The sequence below is a fragment of the Lissotriton helveticus genome, chromosome 7 (assembly GCF_964261635.1).
Source record: "Lissotriton helveticus chromosome 7, aLisHel1.1, whole genome shotgun sequence".
Taxonomy (NCBI): domain Eukaryota; kingdom Metazoa; phylum Chordata; class Amphibia; order Caudata; family Salamandridae; genus Lissotriton; species Lissotriton helveticus.
This window is the reverse complement of record NC_136068.1, coordinates 1,613,080,471-1,613,102,663: the sequence shown is the minus strand read 5'-3', so window position 1 is coordinate 1,613,102,663 and position 22,193 is coordinate 1,613,080,471. Positions and strand designations below refer to the sequence as shown.

The window sequence follows — 22,193 nt, the reverse complement described above, 5'->3', positions numbered from 1 at the left end:
AATCGTCACAGGGACATTTGATCATTTCACGTGACCAGTCAGAGGGCATAGGAAATGAAACAAGACGATAAAAGGAATTAAATCTAAATCGGGTTAAAACATATCTATCATAATTAGACAAATAAAAGGACAGATAAGGTTGCAGGCCATATGAGGATTGAATCATCGTTAGATGGATAGTTGACTGTTTGCCGATTTCAGAGCACAGACTTAAGTCACTCAGGTGCGAAACACATAAGTTCTTTAGAGACCTTCTTGATATGGTAGTGAGTGACGTAGGGTTTATGAAAAACTCTACGCAGTTCAAGTCATTCAGAAATTTAAAAACGTACCATAGCCAAGGAATCTTCTTCCAATGGGTCAGAGTCAGACAGTCTGTTATTAGCGACCGGGTTAGGAGACATTGCTCCTTGGTCCATATACGGTGCCAAAGAAGAATCGGTTGGTACCTTATGATGTCAGATAGGTAATCCCAACCGAGCTCTATATGGCTACCGTAGTTGGAGGCACTTCTGGGGAGAGCTAATATGTACTTCAAAAAATCATTTTCAACTACTTGGAGCACCTGGACAGGCACATAGCCCCAAACACCTGCTCCGTAGGTAGCCACACTCGTGCACTTAGCTTGAAAAATTTGCAATATTACTGCAGGAGCGGGCTTGCCCAGCTTCCTTGAGAATGAGGTCAGTGCTGATGTTGTGCGCTGGAGCGGCAATTTCCTGCTAGATATAGCAGGTTTCCATGACAGTTGGTAGTCAATGAGGATTCCTAAATACGGATAGTTCCTAGCACTATCTAGCCTAGTATTCTCAATGTAGATAGGTTTACATTTCTGGGCTTTCTTGCCAACATACATGACAAAAGTCTTGGATTTGTTGACTTTAAGACCAAGAGAGAGCATGTATTGGCAATACTTATCAAGTTGCAACTGGAGCTGATTAGGTGTCCTTGCTAAAATTACCGAGTCATCGGCATAAAGCAATGCTGGAATCGGGCGGTCTTTTATGCAGGGGAGGTCCTTATTCCCTATCAGCATCGCTTGCTCCAAACCATTAGTATAGATGTTAAATAGGAATGGAGCAAGGACGCACCCCTGTCTTACTCCTTTTGTAATTCGAAATGAATCCGTTAGCTCTCCGTTGATGCCATACCTCACACAGGCTTTGGCATCCGAGTAAAGCTCTCGGAGAAACTTCAGGATTGGGGGGTCTACACCCAATTTATTTAAAATCTCCCATAGCTTGGAGTGGATTACGCAATCGAATGCGGAACTTAAATCCACATAAACCAGGTAGAGATTACCACCTTTAGCCCAAGCGTATTTCCCCATAAGTAAGGTGAGGTTAAGAGCCTGCTCCACCGTACCCAAACCCTCTTGGAACCCAAACTGGAGGTCTGTAATGATCTTGTTCTCTTTTGCCCAATCCTGGAGGCGTTCCAGGAGGAGTCTACCAGCGACCTTACCCAGCGAGTCCAAGAGGGAAATTGGTCGGTAGCAAGCTGGATTGTCTCGGTCTCCCTTTTTAAAAATGGGGAGAAGCACAGAGGTGGACCAAGAATCGATTAAACCGACCTGAGAGACTGCGGACATGACTTGGGTGACTATTGGGGACCATAGTTCAAGGTTATTCACAAAAATGTCTAATGGAACCCCGTCAGGTCCAGGGGCTTTCCCAGTCTTAGAAGACGTTAGTGCTGTATTCACGTCTCCAAGGTCAAAGTAAATGTCAATTGGGTAGATGTTATCACTGTTGGTACTGGCCTCCCCAGATGTAATATCGTCGGTGAATGGGGTTGGATCCCCAAATATCTGAGAGAAATGGGTCACCCATTTTTCAGCGGGAACCGCCACATCTAAATGGGAAGCAGCGGCGTCATCTGCCAAAAATGGAGATTTGACTGTTCGCCAAAATAGCGTGCTGTCCTTTGATTTTATACTCTCATGGAGTTGGGCCCAAAGGTTGTTTTTTATTTCCCGTTTGCGGGCTTTTAGGGTCAATTTATATTGATTTCTTAACAGTGAGATTAGGGCTCCATCCCTGTCTTGACTATGAAGGGCTCGTTTGAGTGCACTGTGGGCCCTACGACAATCACGGTCAAACCACCCTCGACTTTCTTTCTCTTCCTTCTTGTTGTGGTGGCGGGTAAGCTCCTGCCGCATAGTTTCTAAGATCTTGGCAAAACTAGACAAGATCAACTGAGGGGATGAGGTTTCGTCTAAACAGATGTAAATTTGTGGGAAGGATTGTTGGATAACCCTTTCGGTGACTTCTTTGGGGTTGATCTTAGACCACTTTACTGTATACCCGTTAGTTCTGCCCATCTCCAGGGATTGCTGTGTTAAGGTACTAGACTTAGTGCGAGATAGGGGAACAGAAGTAAGAGTAATAGTAATGCTGTTGGGAAAATGGTCGCTAGAGGGGTCTGTGCCAGTAGAAAAATTTTTCAGTCTGGTTCCTAAGATCTGAGAACACAGAATAAAGTCGATTGTGGACAACAGTCCTCTACCATGGAATGTTGGCTTAAAATCGACAACAGGTGTCACCAGTTCATTCGCAAATTCAAGTTCCAGTGAAAATAAACAGGCATTAAAAGCTGACCCTAGGCTAGAATGGATGAAGTGGGTAATGGGGGAGTCATACTCATCTTCAAGGCCGCATAAACCTTTGTTGGAGTTACTACATAAGTAAACATTAAAATCCCCACCCCATACAAAATAACATTGTGACTGTGCATTTTTAACTTTCTGGTCATGTAAAAATGAAGTGATTTCCGTCAATGACTTTACACAGTCAACATGTGGGACATTATTATACATGTTTATAACATAATAAACAGAGCTTTTAACAGTAAACTTGAGAATTTGGAAAATTGCAGACACCTGGGATATTTCAGTCATAATAAATGGAAATCGGTTGGATACGTAGGTAGCCAGACCACCCTTATGTCTTCCTTGAACCGATGGAATAGCGGACATATGAAAGGTTTTGAAACCCTGGATATGAATCGGCTCAATGGCCCAGGTTTCCTGGAAGCAGACTATGTCATGTCTGTTAACCAGGTCGATCCAAGGCTGAAGGTGTGTTTTAGATCTAAGGCCCGCTAGGTTCCAATACATGATTGTGAGATCCCTGGTTGGGGGTAAGAGGGGATTTGGGGTCGACAAGGTGTCAAGGGGTATTAGATCACAGATACAAGGGGAAGGGATAAGGGAAGGGGCAGTTTTATTAGATAGACAGGGCGATAGAGGTAAACTGTTTTGTTGCCTTATATGTGGCTCCTCAGGGGTTATAAGAGGAGCAGGGCTAAGAACACAAACCTGTGAAGATGGCAGATGCAAAAAGATCTTTGGCGGAGAAGAAAGAAGCTCAATGCCAACACCGGGCAGGGGAAAATGGTTGGGCGTTACCACCCGGTTTTTTCTGGTAGAGTAAGTAGTAATTATCTGAGTTCCAATAGTGTCTTGAGTATTGTTATCGGAGGGGACTGATGGTCAATCAACCATATCCAAACATTCATATCTGTTGGATAATGGTGGTCCTCTCCAATTGGAAAAATGACTGGTGGTAGAATTGGAAAAGCCATAACCTGCCCGGTGACCATGGTCTCTGTTCCCATCCCAATTGCCCACTCTCATCCAACTCCAAGGGGGACCAGTGTTGTGACGGGGAGTCGGGGGGTAGAAGTATGAGAGGTTATGGGTAGCTATCCCTTCAGCAGAAGTACGGTCGCCCCAGGAGCAAATGTGCTCAACAGTATTGGGGTCTTCGAAATTCACTATAATGCAGTCGCCCTGGATGTTTTTGGGCACGGTGCCGAGCCATGGCACTCTGCGAACGGTGGTAACTCTGTTGTCCAAAAAAGATGTTAAAGGTCTATTATTGGACAACCAATATATGACTTTATTTTTTAGTGACCAGAGTGGCTCGTCTTGACTGGGGGGGGAGTCCCGGAACACCTGTCAGGATAACCACGTAAGGAGATGCCTCAGGTGGGAGATGTACGGAGCGACCCCCTCTCTTCCGATTTCTCGGGGCGTTGTTAAAGCCGACCGATTGTTGCTTTGGGACCGAAGGGGCTGGAGTAGGAAGGGAAGGAGTAGGAAGGGTTATTTGTTGATTAGGCAACTGATCATTAGAATTGATCAGAGGTGGAAGTGGTAGAGGCTTCGATGTCTTCAGTGGGACTTGAGGCTTAGGCTGAGCAGATGGTGGTTGCTTTTGGATAGGTTTCAGTGGGGCCTTTTGGTTAGTGTTATTGTTGGGTAAAGTAGTTTTTGGAAGGTTAGGGTTACTGGTTTTGATGATATCTACTAAGGGCTTCCCTTGTGGTAAATTGGGATTGTTTGTGTTACCCTTATTTAGATCGGGAACTGAAGACAGTTGGGTTAATTGAGCTAATTGAGATTGCAGCTGATGGAGTACCTTTTCTATGGGGGTTAAGTATGACTTAAATAATTCACCTATTTTGTTGAGCAATAGGCTGTCATTGCCACAGGTATTGTTAGTTAAGTTACCATAGTCATCCATGCTGCTGTCACTATCATAGCTACTGTGACTGCTAAGGGTTAGGTTATCAGCAGTAAGAATCATTGCAGGTGCTAGCACGGAAGGGAGTGGTTGGGGGGAAGTTAGAGCAAGATTAGTGGATTGGGAGGGGAGATACGTAGTAGAAGGGGTTTTAGGGATAGACATAGGTGGGGAAGTAGCAATATGCTCTAAGCGAGCAGTTTTCCTTCTTTTAGACTTTCTTTTGGGGATAGCACCTTCACGTATACCCCTATCTGTGACTGGAGAGGGATCCGGGGCACTATGGGTAGCAAATATGAGTGGGGATTTTTCAAGTGACATACGAGAATCTGACAGGTTCAAGGTTGCCGAGAGGTCCACCGTGTTGGGCACCGTGTGTACCTCTGCGTGCATTGTCACTGGCAGGGGTAATTCTACTGAACGTTGGGGTGTTACTGCGGTGGCCAATAGGCCCATAGAGGAACGTCTCGCTATAGCCAAGTCCTGGGAGACTCGACGATTCAGTAGTATAATACCCTGCTCAATGGCAACATTGGCCTTAGTGATAAATTGGTCTATCGGGCCAATGACCTCAGCCGCCGCCAGGGCCTGCTTTTTGACAGTGTTTCTAGTATTTCTAGGAGACATACTGGACGTACATTAAAGCCTCAATACTGTTAGTAGAATTAAAAAGAACAATTTCAGGGTTATAAGTTAAAATACAGTTAAAAATAGCGTTAAATAAGAAGGGAGTAATAAAAACAACCTAAAATAGGGTGGCCCAGTCCAGTCTTGCACAGGCTTGAACGGGCTTAAACGGGCCCGCCCTTCGCCCGGGCTTCGCCCCGCGCTGCGTCCCGTGCTGCGGGAGGGACAGAACTAGTTCTTATGTTGTGCCAAGGGGGCGTGGCCGCCGGGGGAAGAGGCACCAGCTGTGAGGGCTAGAGGCTGCTGGTCCTCGCAGTCCCCCGGTGTGGTCAGCGGTAGTTTTTTTCCCCAGTCAAGCGCACGCTGGGAGCGTGCAGAGTATCCGCCGAATGCGGTACTGCTCCCACCAGCAGCGCGACCTGTCAGATAATCCCTCTGGTCCGTAGATTCCTCCGTGGGCGGCAAGCAGCAAACAACTATCCTCGGGTAAAATTCAAATGAAGAATGGAGCAAATGAGCGGCACCCGCGGAGCGGGTGTCGCGAAAAGTAAGTAGCCGGTAATGAGGGGGCGTGGCCGCCGGGGGAAGAGGCACCAGCTGTGAGGGCTAGAGGCTGCTGGTCCTCGCAGTCCCCCGGTGTGGTCAGCGGTAGTTTTTTTCCCCAGTCAAGCGCACGCTGGGAGCGTGCAGAGTATCCGCCGAATGCGGTACTGCTCCCACCAGCAGCGCGACCTGTCAGATAATCCCTCTGGTCCGTAGATTCCTCCGTGGGCGGCAAGCAGCAAACAACTATCCTCGGGTAAAATTCAAATGAAGAATGGAGCAAATGAGCGGCACCCGCGGAGCGGGTGTCGCGAAAAGTAAGTAGCCGGTAATGAGGGGGCGTGGCCGCCGGGGGAAGAGGCACCAGCTGTGAGGGCTAGAGGCTGCTGGTCCTCGCAGTCCCCCGGTGTGGTCAGCGGTAGTTTTTTTCCCCAGTCAAGCGCACGCTGGGAGCGTGCAGAGTATCCGCCGAATGCGGTACTGCTCCCACCAGCAGCGCGACCTGTCAGATAATCCCTCTGGTCCGTAGATTCCTCCGTGGGCGGCAAGCAGCAAACAACTATCCTCGGGTAAAATTCAAATGAAGAATGGAGCAAATGAGCGGCACCCGCGGAGCGGGTGTCGCGAAAAGTAAGTAGCCGGTAATGAGGGGGCGTGGCCGCCGGGGGAAGAGGCACCAGCTGTGAGGGCTAGAGGCTGCTGGTCCTCGCAGTCCCCCGGTGTGGTCAGCGGTAGTTTTTTTTCCAAGTCAAGCGCACGCTGGGAGCGTGCAGAGTATCCGCCGAATGCGGTACTGCTCCCACCAGCAGCGCGACCTGTCAGATAATCCCTCTGGTCCGTAGATTCCTCCGTGGGCGGCAAGCAGCAAACAACTATCCTCGGGTAAAATTCAAATGAAGAATGGAGCAAATGAGCGGCACCATTTTATGGTGACATAAAAAGGAGCAAAAACCAAGAAGAACAGCACTAAAGTACTTTAGAAGCACTCAAAACTAAATTAATAGTGATAAATCACCAATAAACCCTTGAAAAGGGAGAGCTCAATGCTCCAGGGTCCTGCTTGCAGGAGCCGGAAAAAAGAACTGAAAGTAAATGGGACCTGCAGTGCATTCTGGGATACTGTGAAGTTCTGGAAAGTTCTCTTAAAGGCACAGTATGCTGTTCTGAGCCACATAATGGCAGCCTATGGAGCTTGTCTGTCCAGATCCTCCTCTCTATCATTCCAGAGGGTTTTTGCTGCTGAAGCAAGGGAAATCTGTACAGGCTTTGATGTTGTGGATTTTTTGGGTGGAATTTCTAGTTGAAGTACTGGACAGTGTAGCCTGTGTTATAGGCTGCATTATCTGTCTTTAATTCTCTCTTAAGTGTCTGTGCAGGTCTGCATTTTTCGACACTGTAAGAGATTATTTTTGATTGCTCCGGGGTCCACGCACATGGGCGGGACTATTCACTAGATTATGACTATACACAGATCCCCTACTACAGAACATATGCGTCACTTGGGAGCACTTGTTGTTGGTAAAAAATTTATTCATATTAAGTTTAGGGTGTAATGGGAAAGAGAGAATAAAAAATACCTGCCTAGTAGGAAAGGATTCTAAGAAATTTGAGGGGACAATGTACCTCAGTTCCGCTGGTCGATATGTTTCTAGCCCTACCCCAAGGCTATTCTTCAGAACCAAAATGGAATGCTCTCTGATACCACCCTGATATCTTCTCTTACTTAGGAGATACCAAACTGTGCTCAAACGTAACGCGTAGGTTGTAGCACACCCCGTTATGCAGCAGAATGGGAAGGACCCAATTATAAAGCATGCCACCAAGGGGAAAACCTGGTAGATGAGGGTTATTTAAGGAAAACTCACCGTTGTTCTAAAAAACATCAGATTGGAATGGAAAAAAAACCTTCATGTGGCAGAAGAGCTCCCTTTGATTAGAAAACTCAGGTAATGCCTGTTAGATTGAAGTTTTGACACATGAAAGTAGACTTCCTGGAGGTTCAGGGACTACAGCCAATCAACCAGCATGGATGGGAAACAATACTTGTCCACATTTTGGACTTTTACTCCTGAATGAACAAATCCAAGAGGCAACATCCGGGATGGATTTCAGACCTCTGTCCTTCTTGGGAATCTAGAATTAAATGGAGTAGAATTTCATGGCCCTTTCGTCCAGTGGTACCACTCCTATGGTCCCGTTATACAGCAGGACAACTATATTTGCCTTCGAGATAAAGCCACAAGGAAGAAAGATGTCCTGAAGAAAGAGGGCAGTTTGTAGACCAAGAGAGGAAGGAGAAGGTCTTCAGATGATGACTTGGGTTACATACTGACTTATTTCCAGTTTCTCTAATTGGTGGAGAATTAGGAGACCTTTCTCCCCAATGGAGGTTTGTAAGGTAGAGAAGGAGTGGGAGAGATCTCCAGTGGAAGATGATAGGAGCTGAAGCTGATATTGTTGCTGCTGTCAGCGCTCTTTAAATCCACCTCTGCAACGAAAGAAACAATACATTTGTGGAGATGCTTAGGATCAGTTGGGAAGCTTAGTGCCCTGGAGTAGACCCAAAATGTTTGGTAGCGCCGATGGCACTGCTTCACTGTGGAGGCCAGAGGCTCCATGTGTCATATGGCTTAGCTGTTTCTGAAGTGTTCCCCGGAGGAGTTGGTGAATAACTGCCCTACATGTAAGGGCTTGCAGTCAAAGGGCATGTCCATGAGGGTCACGTGGGCCTCTCTGGCAAAGCCAGTGGAATGCATCCAAGCGCCAAGGCACAGAATGACAGTGGTGGTCACGAATCATGTCATGTGTCTGCGGAATACACTGCACTTCACAATCTGTTTGGATGGTTGCAAACGAGATCCGAAAAAGGGGGTTTTCATGTGATTTGGTTTTCCACATGTGGCATGAAAGAACATAAAATTGGCAGTGTGAATTGCTGTGTTGCCAGAAGCGAAAATGTTTCAGCCCATACAGTTCTACCTCTAAGATTCTCAGTCTAGAGGGAAGGCCACAAAAGCTTTTGTGTACATTTTTGCAGAAGAGGCTTTGACCATTTTAATGGAAAATGAACGCACCAGGTTATACAGGTTGCAAGGATCTCCAGGGACCTCCTCCAGCCAAGGGCTGTCAGTTGAAGGACTGGTGCCATCTTCTACGGCCTCTGAATCTTCCGTGGCTTCAAGACCTGCAGGAGAGAGAGTCATTTCAGAAAGAAGAAAGAAACGTGGAAACTAAACTAATCACTTTTGCTATATTTTTATTATTCTATGTGGGGCTCTGGATGAGGCAAAGTGTGGTACTGGTTGGGTCCGTCTGCACATGGCATTACATGTACCGCATGTACCGTGGTGTGCCTGTTCATGTCCCAAAGTGTACTTGCTTGTGCCCTTGGATGTACTTTTCCATATCCCCAAGTGTGCTTGCTACTTACTGCCCCCGTGTATGCTTGCTCATACCACTGGGTGTGCTTACTCATGTCCCAGCATAAGCTTTCATGTGTCTGTCTGTGAGCAAGGGTGTGCTTGTTTATACCCCTGTGGGTGCCTGTCTTTGCTCTCAAGGGGCATGCTCATACCACTGGGTATGGTCACTCATGCCCCAGCGTAAGCTTTCATGTGCCTCTCTGTGAGCCAGTGTGTGCTGTTTATACCCCGTGGGTGCCTGTCTTTGCTCTCAAGGGGCATTTCTGTCTTTCTGTACTTCTGGATGTGAAACAACATTACTAGAGGAAAATCAATGGACAATAAGTATACATTACTTACATCATGGATGTGTGGGGCTAATGGCCACTATAGCTCTGAGATAATTAAAATACTAAGGGGCTTATTTACAAGCACCTTGTGCCGCCGGTGCGTCACTTTTCATATGGGACAAGTGAAGTACCGGCAGTGCGAGAGGTTTGTAAATAAGCTCCTAGAATTCTTGCGCCCCATACAACAGATAAAGATTCTATTTCATCTGCACCCAAAAAACTTGTGCCTCTCAGTTCTTACCCCCAGAAGTGTGCATACATAGACGTAATCTGGCAGATGTTTGATTAACTTCAAAAGCAGCTGAGAAGCATTGCCCTGAACCAGAATTTGATGGAGGCATAGAAACTTGCTGATAGTGACAGAGTCATGGTGAAATGCGACCAATATCCAAATTAAAGTCAACCTTGTACCAACAGATTTCAAAAGCCACTTTAGGAAGTGGTTGAGGAGGAGACTTTGGGGCCGATTCACAAAACTAATCTGAAACAAAATCCCAAACTTACTACTTTTGGTATTCACAGAAGGCATTTAGGAGTAGTAAAGTTAGGAATTTTTCATAAGTTAGGATTTTGTATTACATTAGGATCTTGTAAATTAGGATTTTGTCCTAAGACAAAAACTTAAGACAAACTTAAGTTTAACATAAGACAAAATTCTAACTTAAGACAAAATCCTAACCTACTACTAAATGCCTTCTGTAAATACCAAAACGAGGATGTTGTCTCTGTTCCGTGAATCGGCCCCAAGAATTTTAAGACTAAGGGGCCGATTCGAGTCGAAGGGCTCCGAACCATGTTCGAAGCCCTTCCGACCGAATCAGTCAGTGCCGGCTGGATTCCATTCCGATGGGCTCGGTCGGAATGGAATCCGACTCGGATTTCCGGATGGCCTACGACGGGCTCGGAGAGCCCGTCTGCCATCCGGAAATCCTTCAGTACTCCCCCGATCGCCTCTTGACGACCGAGGAAGTACGATGGCAGTTTTTCACTGCCTTTTCGAGCCGCTCAGTCCGGCATGAAAAGGCAGTTGGAAACTGTCTTTGGGGGGCCCTAGCAGGGCCCCTATGGGTGCAAGGCTACCGAATGGCAGGCTGGGGTCCCCTCTGTGGATCCCGGTGGCAGGCACCTTGGGGTGCCGGCCACAGGGTGTAGGGATGAACTGCACCCCTGCTTTTCTCAATGCATGCCTGCATTGTGAAGTATACCAATGCGACCAAACCCTGTTCGGTCGCATCGTATTAGCAGAGCTGTATCCCACGACAATAGGTCGGTGGGTTACTGCTCCTGAACGATGTCGGACGGACCGGAGTCCGTCTGATATCAGAATCGGCCCCTTTGTATTAAAAAAAGAAGGAATTTTTTTCTGCATTAAGCAGCAGAATTTAAATGACATATAAAGTAATTAGGAGGAGATAGTGCAGGAAACCTGCATACTCAGGGACAATTTGAGGATGTAAATATTTGATTATTACTGAAAACAAGGTTCACTTCTCAAAGGAATTCTTGGAAGCTTTAGAGGGACTGAGCACAGCATTCCTAAATCCTCACAGGCTCTATGTGGCACAAATGCAGTATTTGTTTTAGTACAAAGAAGTCTATAAAAAATCAAGCAGATAAATAGGCACAAAACACTGGCTCTGTCCATCATTCTTGACTCGATGTGCAACAGCTAAGCTTTAGATTAACGAACATTTTTTTCAATGTATTTTTATCGTTAAAATACCCTGCTGCAAGGAAATTCAAAATAACTATTCAGCATATTTTTGAACAAATATTAATTTTATGAATTGACTTATATTTGAAATACTTTTGGGGGTTCAGCTCTGATATGTAAATCTTAAGGATAAGCCCCTAGAGACTGATTAATTCAAAGATCATAACCTTAAAAAGGAAATAAATAGATTATTTTAGTCAGATGACATTTTTTGCAACATTCTAGGGAAAGAGGGAAAATAGTTAGCCTCTTAAAAAGAAGAAGAACCAGACAAAACAATAGCATGGCCAAATCTTCAAGCAGACATTAAAATATATTGAACTTCTAGAGGCAGCACATTTGAAATAAACAAGGTACTGGAAAGAAATTCCTAAATGAAATTAAATAAGAATTGCACTTAGGTAATGAATCTCTAGAAATTATAAAAACATACACATATTTAGGATTTTTTTCTTCCAACCTAAATGATAAGAAACATATCCATCATTTGATTAGAAATGCAATGTCACATGCTAATGGTTGTAGGTCGTCCTATAATGTTTTGGACCATAGACATTTCATTCTTCTTGTGACAGTATATCGGATTAAGGTACATCTAAGTCTTACTTATGCAACTACACATATTAATGTATGTAAAAGTTTTATACAGCGCTGGCTAGACCCAGAAGTAACAGATGCTTTACATGGTTATGGAATAAGCTTACACAAGTACATGACGTGAGATAAATGGGAGTCACATGCGGTCATATAGAAAAATAAAGAAGACAAAGTGACAGCACAGTAATGTTAAGAGTTGGTTGTTTTTTAACATTATTATTACATTGAGTAACCTAAACACTTTAGCTGCAATTCAGATAATGTGTTTGGAGCTGGCACTGAACAGCACTTTTGTGTTGGGATTAGTGTCTATTGTACGTTGGGTGTACCGCCTTATTCAGAGTGAGGAGAATTCACTACATAGTTTACTGTTTACGGAAATATTTATGCGAAAGAGAGAAGACAGTACTTTTCGTAGAAATTTCATTTATGTATTGGAATAATTTACTAGGAGAAATAAGAATTAGAAGCACTGTCCTTATTGCAGTTGAAACCCATTCAAAATATTATCTTATAGGATTAGCATGTATCTGGACATCGCCTATTGTATGAGCAAAGGAAAATATAATTTCAATTGGATCTTCCTGCATTGGAAAAAATCCAAAAAGTATTTGACCTGGAAGTTGTTGGTTTTACTATTACGTATGAAAATGTTACCAGTAAAGATTGTTACAGGTGCTTAACAAAAATTCAAAGTCAAACATAGATTATGTGAAATATGTCATAGAGGTGTACAATATCTCAACCACATATTTTTTGTCTGCCGAGCCTGTAAGTCGTCAATTTTTTTAACATTATGTGTATTAGACTGGTCGAACATTCTGCTGAAGAAGCACAGCAAATGTTATGTCCTAGAAATGATATGACATGTTTTTTTTTTAATTACGGGGTATATTCTCAAGAACGTGTGATAATCATTGCAAAATTAGCTTAACGCAACTTTGCACATCGCAGTCTATCGCGACAAAATAACACTGTGTTAACGTTGTATTCTCAACACAGCAGTACCATGCGATAGTCTCACGCTAACGCGTCAAATGACCGTGATAAAATTAACGCTATGTCGTATAAACGCAAAACACGAATGTGAAAATACTAGCGATGAGGCCAATCCCGATACAAAAATCTGCGATAACCAGCGACAGGCCTGCAATTCCCACGCCATGCGGGAAAAATCACTATAAAAGTAGAAAAAAACATACAAATAAAAGCCAAACAACAGCGAAGCAAAAACAGAGGACATCCAGAACCCCACAAGCCCCCCGGAGGACCAGCCTGGGACCTCGGGGTCAGGAAAGGGCAAGGACAAGAAGAGTAGGAAGAAGCGGTTCAGTCTGCAGAAAAACAGGATCCTGATAACGGAGGTGGTAGAACACCATCAACTACTGTTCGTCACCTCCACTGTGTCATTGGCAACAAAAAATGAAATATGGCAGTCCATCGTGGACAAGTTGAATGCAGTCGGAGTGCTGAAGAGGACAATGAAACGCAAAACCAAGCAGAAACTCACCAACAACCACAAGGCAGCAATGCAGACTGGGGATAGGAGTCCAGCGCCACAGGAGGAGCTGGGTGAGATGGAGGAAATGGTGTCCACAGTCATCAGTGGGGAGAGGCTAGCATGAGTTGGGGGACCGGACACTGCTCAACATGACCTGACACGACAGCACCAGGGTGAGTAACGACCAGGGACTGGGAGAATGAGGGAGATGGGCACAATGGCACACATGCACAATTAAGTATAACACATGCGGACAAACCATGCGCCAGACCCCCAACTCCCACCAAGAAACCAATGTACCCAAGTATGCAACATCTCAGCACTGTATAAGCACAGTGCTGGGGGTCTTGGTGCGCCAGACCCCCAACTCCCACCAAGAAACCAATGTACCCAAGTATGCAACATCTCAGCACTGTATAAGCACAGAAGTCAAAGGCACACCACATGAAAGGGATAAGGTGCAGCAAAATCAGAGCTGCAGGGGCGACTCCCCCAAAATGCAGCACACACACATAACATGCAGAGCACATCAACATTGACAACCATGTGGTACAAACCGCAACACGTCCAGAGGTTACAACTGGTGCTGCTTCTGTATAGAAACTGGCCAATCATATTTGGCAAAGCAGGGAAATGTGATTTGACAATGTACAAGTACAAACACACATCCGTGATGTTGTCAAAATGTCCACTGTCCCGCATCAAATAGGCAGCTCCTCCAAACAGTCACAATGTACGCTGTCATGCAGTCTGAACATAAACATGTACAATGCGTCAACATACATGTGAACACAATGTTAAACTGCATCTCCCCTTCACATTGCAGAGGGAAATCCAACACCTCCTGCAGAGCAGGCCGAACCTCTCTTCTCTGATGGCGAAGAGGACCACCACACCTTCGACCACAATGCTCTCCAACAGCTCATGGACAGCTTCCGCACCCCACCTCCAGTTGCAGGGCAGCCCAGGTGCTACGAGTAGACCCCACCCCTGCACAGAACACACAGCAGGCAGCACCCACCACCACGGCTGCCTCCCAGAACCCCCACAAACAACACATGGCCTGACAACGCAGTGTGCTGGGGTGCCAGAGGAAGCTGGCTGAACAGGTGCGTGTGGGGTTTGACCGCATGGCAGCCAAACTAGATGGCATACGTGGGTGTCTAAGTCCCATCAGGGACCACTCACAGTCCCTAACGGACACCCACAGTCTGTTCCATGCTCTCAAACGAGCCATGGCTGACATCGCTGGAGTCCTGATTCAGAGACAAGAACAACTGTCTAGTCAGAGTGGCTCCAGTGATGTCACCCGGGAGTTGGGACACATGCGGAGGATCATGGAGAACATGGAGCGGACGCAGGTGGAAAGAGCGGTTGCCACGGCTGCACAACAGCGAGAGGTAGCTGGTTTCTTCCGTGCCCTGCTGACCCTCCTCATGGCATTGCTGCCACATGGCCTGGCGCTGATGCATGCTGTTGCTACCACTCCATCCACATTTCCGCCCCTGAAGTGTCAGTGCCACACAGTGCAGCAGCCATTTCACCTTCGGCCCATGAGGTATCACTGCCACACAGTGCTGGAGACAGAACACCACCACCCACATGTGAGGCACATGTAACAGCAGAGGACGGAGATGCGGATGAATCTGCCTTTGTGGTAAGAAGGATGCAGTAGTATTCATCTCTGCCATATGGGGAGTTTCTGCTTGGTTCTGCCCTCTGCATCATCACCTTCCACTGTCCCCCAATACACTCTGCGACACTCACCTTGGACCACGACATGGGCTGCCATATTCTGTTTGGTCACCAATGACACAGCAATCAGACTGCAGATTGAACTCTCCCTCTTCCAATGAACTTGTCATTCCCTAAAGGACTCTGGCTGGCCCTCCACGGGCCAACAATGTAAAGTGGGGTTTGCATGGCTCTGTATTGCTCCAGCCTCAACACTCCACTGAATGTGCATTAAACATTCATATTCACACAGATGTCTCATGTCTATGATCTGTCAAGTGTGGAAGTATGGATGAATGTAGGGTCAGTGTTTCCCCCTTAAGTCCATGTTGCTCATGTGGTGAGACTTGGGTCACAGGGTGACACATTGCCGATTGCAGTCCAGGTGACTCCGACACTACATCAGAGACACACATTAGTTACTTACTTGTCCAGCCCAGGATGGAACCACGCCCAGAGCCCCGGGGTCATTGTTCACACCCTTACGCTGGACTGGCATACACCAGGCCAGACCGCTCACGCTCACAGGGGGGGGGGGGGGGGGGACCACGCTACATGTCCCAGGTCTTCCCTGTAGTGATCTGCTGGTCACAGGTCTAGTTGTCAGCATCCCAAAGCCACTCCCTCACGGCTAGTTTTCACCCACAGCAAGCACACCCATTCAGCACACGTGTCAAAGGACATGCGACCCTGCCAATAAAAAGGGCATGGCGGATGTGCTTAACACCATTTCCACTCTCTATATGGGTGTATTTGTGTGGTTATTAATTATGCATGAGGGCCTAGGGCCCTACCACATCACATTACCCAATGTCAGAGGTGACATGATGGCCTCGGCACCACGAGACTCAATCATAAAGGGTCCATGACTTGCGGTGCACAGACTTGGTGGCACCAGGTACACTGTGGCTGGCACAGGCACACTGCCATGGGACGGTGACTTTCGGTGCACTGAGGTAGGGGCACCTTAAGTGCTGAGCGGGTGTGCAGCCTGCGATGATGCCCCACCCTGGCGGTCCGGACTGGTAAGGGTTTGTGTGCACCCTGCTGGACCGCAGAGTAGGCCTGAGCCAGTGGGCAGTGTGGGCCTACCGCCACGTGGCGATGCCTCGCGGTCACAGAGTTAGTGGTACCTCAAGAGTTGAGCGGGTGTGCAGCTTGCGATGATGACGTGTGCACTGATATAATCTCTGCCATTGCGAAATCAAGACCCAGAATCAAGTGTGTGAACTGGTGGCCCACGGTGCGGGGCTGCATGATGTGGAAGGTGCCATGTTCGCGGGCCCCTGGCTTGGAGTTTGCATCGGCACGTGGTGGGCCCTCTTGGAGACACGCCCGTGGCGGAAGGTGAGCAGTGAGGCCTTGTTGCGCAGGAGCGGGCAATCACCGCTGGGCGGCGGGAGGGGCTAGGGTGCCGCAGCCTGTGTGCGCAGGGGCGGGCAAGCGATAATGGCGTGTGCAACTGTGTGGACTCTGCCATTCATGACAATGGGCTCTGTTTCAGATAAGGGACCTAATGGACTGCAGTGTATACCGGCACATGGTTGGAGACACCGGTGGCAGCAGGTGAGCAGTGAGGCCTGGGTCCGCAGTGACGCCACTCGCTCTCTCTCCCTCTCTTTCTCGCTCCTTCTCAATCCCTCTCTTTCTCTCTTTCTCTCCCTCTCTTTCTCTCTCTTTCTCTCTCTCCCTCTCTTTCTCTCTCTTTCTTTCACTCTCTCTCTCTCTGTCTTTTGATGAGTGCATGACACACCTCCTTATCTAGAATTTTGTCCTGCAGGCTGTGACTTACAGATTGTCCTGAGAAGACCCGCCATGACTCTTCAAAATTATTGTTTTGGGTTTATTCTGAATAAAACAAATTATTTGGAAATTCTAAGATGAATGGGTGATTCTCCTTTTTCTGACCACACATGTATGTTAAGTGTTGTCATTGTGTGATATCAGGGCAATTGTTTTGTTCATGATTTCGTGCAGTTGATGTGCAATATCTTGATCCAGGTGGGGGGGGTGCCCGGGGTAGGGCCCCTGGGGGGTATGGGGAGGTTCTGGGGGGGATGGCGGTGGGTGTTGAGGCCTCTTGGGTGTCCGAGCTGCATTATCGTTGGCTCCATAGCATCTGTTCTTCTGGTGTGGCTTTGGGCTGTTAGTCGTCCAACTTTACACCAGGTAGGGGCAGGTGTTAAATTCCTGCTGTTAACGCGCCTTATCGCCTGTTTTGTGATCTTATCTCCATCTGGCTAGTTGTTGAGAATGTTGCGAAGTGGTGTTATTGCGGCTTTTTGCACGGGAACACCTACTCTGCATCTCATTAGCAATTGTTGCCGGGGTTATCTGTGGCGATGTTTTTGCTGGCTGCTATCGCGGGTAAACTGGTGATATGGGCTTTTAGCACCAGATTGTGAATGGGGTGATAAATTTATTGCCTCTTTGGTTGCGATAAAGTGCCGATAACTAGGCGATATGTCCTTGAGAATATCCCCCTACTTTTTTCTATAGTTTTATTGAGAATGGAATTATGGATCTCACTGTAGATCTAAATCTTAAATAATACAACTACAAAACTACTACTCTTTGTACATAAAGACGTCCCAATAAAACTGACAGAAGGCTGATTGCACCCTTACACTCTTGCTGAAGAAGATGCAAGAAGGTTTCGCCCGACCACTCACATGTTTGCTCAGTCTTAGAATTACCTTTGTTGAGGGAGCTCCTTGAGCTAGTGGAGATAGGCTGGCTTCAACCATTTCTTGAACATAATGCCCTTTTGGAGGAACCACAGACTGGATTCAATCCGACTCAGGACAATGTCCAAACAGCATGTATTTAGAATGGAGGTGGATGGGAGTGTTGTTAGGAAGAATATTGTAGATCTGTCAGCAGACGTTCACACTGGGAAGCACACAGACCTTAACACCAGATTGTGGTTACATATGACAGTGTAGTGGATAACATCCTTACCTCCTGATATATTTCCATATAATATTCTGCCTCCCTTCAAATAAACAACATGGACTCTACAGCTCCTAATTTTCACCATTAATCTTTAACTCATGGGCTCCTCCTGAATAAATGCAGACACACTTTTGGCTTAGTTCTTCAGAATCACACTGGTGATAAACAGCTTATTTTCAAGCTAAAAGCCTCAGAAGATACTCCTTGTTAAGGATCAGGGTATGGCTAATCAATGGATAAACAATCTTAAAGTAAATCTGTCAACACTGAAGATCTTGAATATAGAAGCCCTGAAACTAGGTTGGCCTTAAGAGACCTGGGTGGACCTGGGTGGAGGTGCTGGGGCAAGTCTGCAACATGTTTTTTTTGATGGGTCTAATTATTTCCTTTGCTTCTCCAAACACCAATGAAGGCAGATGTACACCTCTTGATGACAAGCAGGGCAAAAAATCTTTATACTTTTTCGCTTTTTTTCCATTTGGGTCCAGATGGTGCTTGCCCTTATAAAGACCCTGACATGCGTAATTCATTTATGCCATCCTGTACTGCATGTCTACCAGCTGCAGCCTCGACAAAATGCAACAGCAGGGTCACTGACAACCCTAGGCATTTGGATCATGTTACCCCTGCCCTAGTTGAGCTGCTTTGGCTGCATGTGATTATGAGCAAAAGCTTTTATATACTTTGCACAGTTCGTTCTAGATCTGCTTTACTTTCAAAAGGGAAATTTAGGCTACAAGAGTCATTTTAAGATTTGTGTGTGTCCGACAGCCTTCTGTGTCAGCAGAGACCCGGATCACTACCATGCTGCGGAGAACTGCCTGCTCTAATGAAAGAAATGAAAGAGTCCTGCTTGCCCGGTGTGGCTCTCCATGCCTTCGGTGAAGCTCTATCCCTTCGGTGAATCTAAACAGTGCACGGATGAGCTGAACACTGTAGAATGCCCAGAGGGATATGTGTTTTAAGGCTGCTCAGAATTTAATTTAGTTCCTTGAGTAAAGATTTTGTTTCAGAAAAACAAAATATCAAGGACCCAGATGAGCAGGAAGTTCCTCACATCTAGCCAAAACTATGGTGGATGGACCAATGGGTCAAGGGTTTTCACCGGCGGAGATGGCTGAGGCTTCACAGGAGGAAGTCCAGCGGTTTCAGATACTCTAAATGAGGTGTGGCAACCATGAGGTTGGCCTTCACAGTATTTTGGTGCATGCTGTACATCTGACAACTTCTTAACAACCGCCCAATGTGTCTTCCCATTTGTTTCAGGCTCAGCTTTGGAAAAGCTAGAAATGGAGACAGTATGGCTTCTTACGTCGCAGGCCTTAAACTCAGCCGCTCAATCTTCGGTTCATTTATGAACATCTAGAATTCAAGAAATCTTAAAAAACTATTGAATTAGTCTTCAATAGGTAATAGGTCTGAGATAGTATCAAGGACCAACACCAGTTATGTTTATTGTCTGGGATCTAAGTGCCAAGAAGCCTCGCAGGGCAGATGTGCATTTTTCATAAAAATAAGTAACAACATGAAATGGGGTCACACCAAGACAACTGAGGACAGTTTTGTTGGTGTAATTTCAGAGATCTTTACATTTGTCAATAAAGGAGATTTTCTGAAGTGAGAGGTGCAGAGAAGAGATGGGGGGGGGCAGGAGGCTGCATCCAAGATGCTGGAAACAAGAAAAACAACAAGGATTGTCCACAAACATTTTGCTTGCCCATTGCCACTCCAAGATGATTTATAAATATACTTGAAAAGAGAGTGATACGAGATTGGGAAAAGGGACACACCCAAATTAATGGTTGTATAGAGGGGGCGTTCTCAATAGGGAAATATCTCTTACTTGATCTGCTGCTTTGGTTGATAATCTCATATATTTTGTGTGGATCATTGGAGTCAGAGCTGTGATCTTCAATTAGCTTTACTTCGGATTTGCGGTTTAGGGCAGACCGCACGTTTCTCTTCCATACCGATGGATTTGGCAGGTCTCTGTCAGGGTGATAGGTACCATTGGCGATTGCCCAGGCCTGCATAATAAGAAAACAGCGGATAATTTACTTCACACAGCTGATTAATCTGCATTTTCAGTGAATTATTGAGTCTGGAGGTGATGGGAATTGAGACATATGACGTACTTGTAACAATATTTTAGTAGATAGTATCTCGCTTATGTTCATATGCTTTTCTGTTTTAGGTTTGCATGTATGCATAATCCTGCCTTCTAGTTTTGAATAATATGTAGTTTTTCTCAAATTTAAAATTGAAGACATCAACCCCTTGGCTTGATTGACTGACTATGATGTTCAACTGAAGCTCACAAGATATCCACCAACTTCTGATACAAATTTCTGTTGTGCCAGAACATATGTGCACCTTTTCTGTAAGAATTTTAGGGTTGCAGAAGACTCCAATGTCATTCTTGGTTCAAGAGGGAGACAGTGGAATGCCTTTCGCTTGTGCTCAAAATGCTTGAGCACATGGAGGATTATGCACATTTTGGCTTCATGGTTTTGTAGTCTTTGTGCCTGCCAATGTGGTTCTTCAGGAGGCCAGTGTAAGTTATTGTGTGGTAGTACAGGGCTGCAAGGACTAGTGCTCACGTTCACTCCACTCTATGATTCTTTATACTAGTTGCGGTTTGTTTGGAGTAGGGAGACCTTGAAGTTCATACCCATAACATCAGAAAAATCTCCTCTACTCTTCTGTTAAAAAAAGAAGCAAAATCATTCCTTATGTGCAAATTCCTCCCGTAAACTATCACATAGACCATTCCAGGTATACACCCTAAACTTGCCCCTTCTATCCCTCGAAAGACACTTTCGCTGCTCTTGACCCGTTGCTCAGAAATACTCTCACGCCTGCAACCCTCGGAACTTTGTAAAACATGTTGATCTTATATATGCTATACTTTTTGCAAATTGTTTTATTCGTACTGTGCCCTCATTGTAAAGCGCTCCGAGACCATTCCCTGGGTCTGGTCTGCGCTATATAAAACTATAAATAAATAAATAAATACTGCACTAAATTGCAAACCAAAATGGCAGTTCAGGCTGAAAAAGTATCCACAGTATCTAGAAAGAGATTGAGGAGGGACACCTAGGGGCATTCAAAAGAGCATTATATACAAAAAGTAGTTATTTTATGCTACTTGTTCTCCAACATTGGCAAAGCCAATAATGCAATTTTTAATGTGATCAACAGCATTGGTTAATGCAATACATGTTATAATAGAATGCCTGTGTGCACAATGAAGCCAGACCTATTTTCTTGGCTAATATTTGTTTAACATTAATTTTGAAAGGAATGCAAGTTGCCAGGCTTCCGGTTTGACAAGAAAAGTATGTCAGTCTTAGTGTGTTTAAACTTTGGTCAATGTCTGCCATTTTTGGTTTCTAAGACTGATCACGCATTAGCTTTTCTCAGCTTCTGTTTTGCATTTTTTGCATACTGAAGTAGCTTAGAAATAATGGAGAAACTCTTAGACACGGCTCAAAGCATCTCGGGGGTTCCTATAAAACCCAAATTATGCAATGTTCTTTCCATTGCAGACTGTGTAGTGTGGGAAATTTAAAACTATGATATAAGAGGAAGAATGAATCTTGGATTTTTATATCGTACTACTTTGTCTTTAAATTATAATAAGTATGGTGCCATACAATAAACACCTACATTATGCTTATTCTTCACAGACGTAATGAATAACAACATACTTAATAAATTGTTAACGCTATCAACACAACAGTTTTGAAAAGTCTAAAAACTAAATCAAAGCATGACAGCTGTGACTGGCATTATGCTTCTGTGAATTCCTGAAGATAGGCGGACCTCTAGCTTCACCCCTTGAAACACAGCAGAAGAACCTTATAAATATGACATATTATTTTTCCATGCAATACTTCCAAAGAAGAAACAATAATATGTAACTGAACAAGCATTAACATTTTTGTTTGGTGGAAACATAGGGCCCGATTCACAGAACTTACTTACGACAAAATCCTAAACTTACTACTTTTGGTATTCACAGAAGACATTTAGGGCCATATGTTGGTAATTTCTATTTACCGATTCTAAAATACCGAATTTTACCGATTCGGTATTAAAGAATCGGTAAATGGGATGGAGATAAAAATTCTGTATATTTTACCGAATCGGTAATATTCGGTATTACAGATTCGGTATTTACCGAATTGGTATTTACCGATTCGGTATTTACCGAATCGGTAATTCCCATTCATACCTATG

The 22,193-nt window shown here is 45.3% G+C and overlaps 1 protein-coding gene across 3 annotated transcripts in view; it reads right to left on the bottom strand.

Moving 5' to 3' along the window:
* The window catches only part of IRF3 (interferon regulatory factor 3), a 251,590-nt gene that overhangs the window by 126,856 nt on the left and 102,541 nt on the right, over positions 1-22,193 (bottom strand). For all 3 annotated transcript variants that reach the window (XM_078655266.1, XM_078655267.1, XM_078655268.1), the window contains 2 exons: positions 19,795-19,978; positions 8,774-8,883 (listed from right to left, as the gene is read on the bottom strand). In XM_078655266.1, the coding sequence (XP_078511392.1) occupies positions 8,774-8,883; positions 19,795-19,978 (294 nt within the window). The remainder of the gene's footprint in view (positions 1-8,773; positions 8,884-19,794; positions 19,979-22,193) is intronic.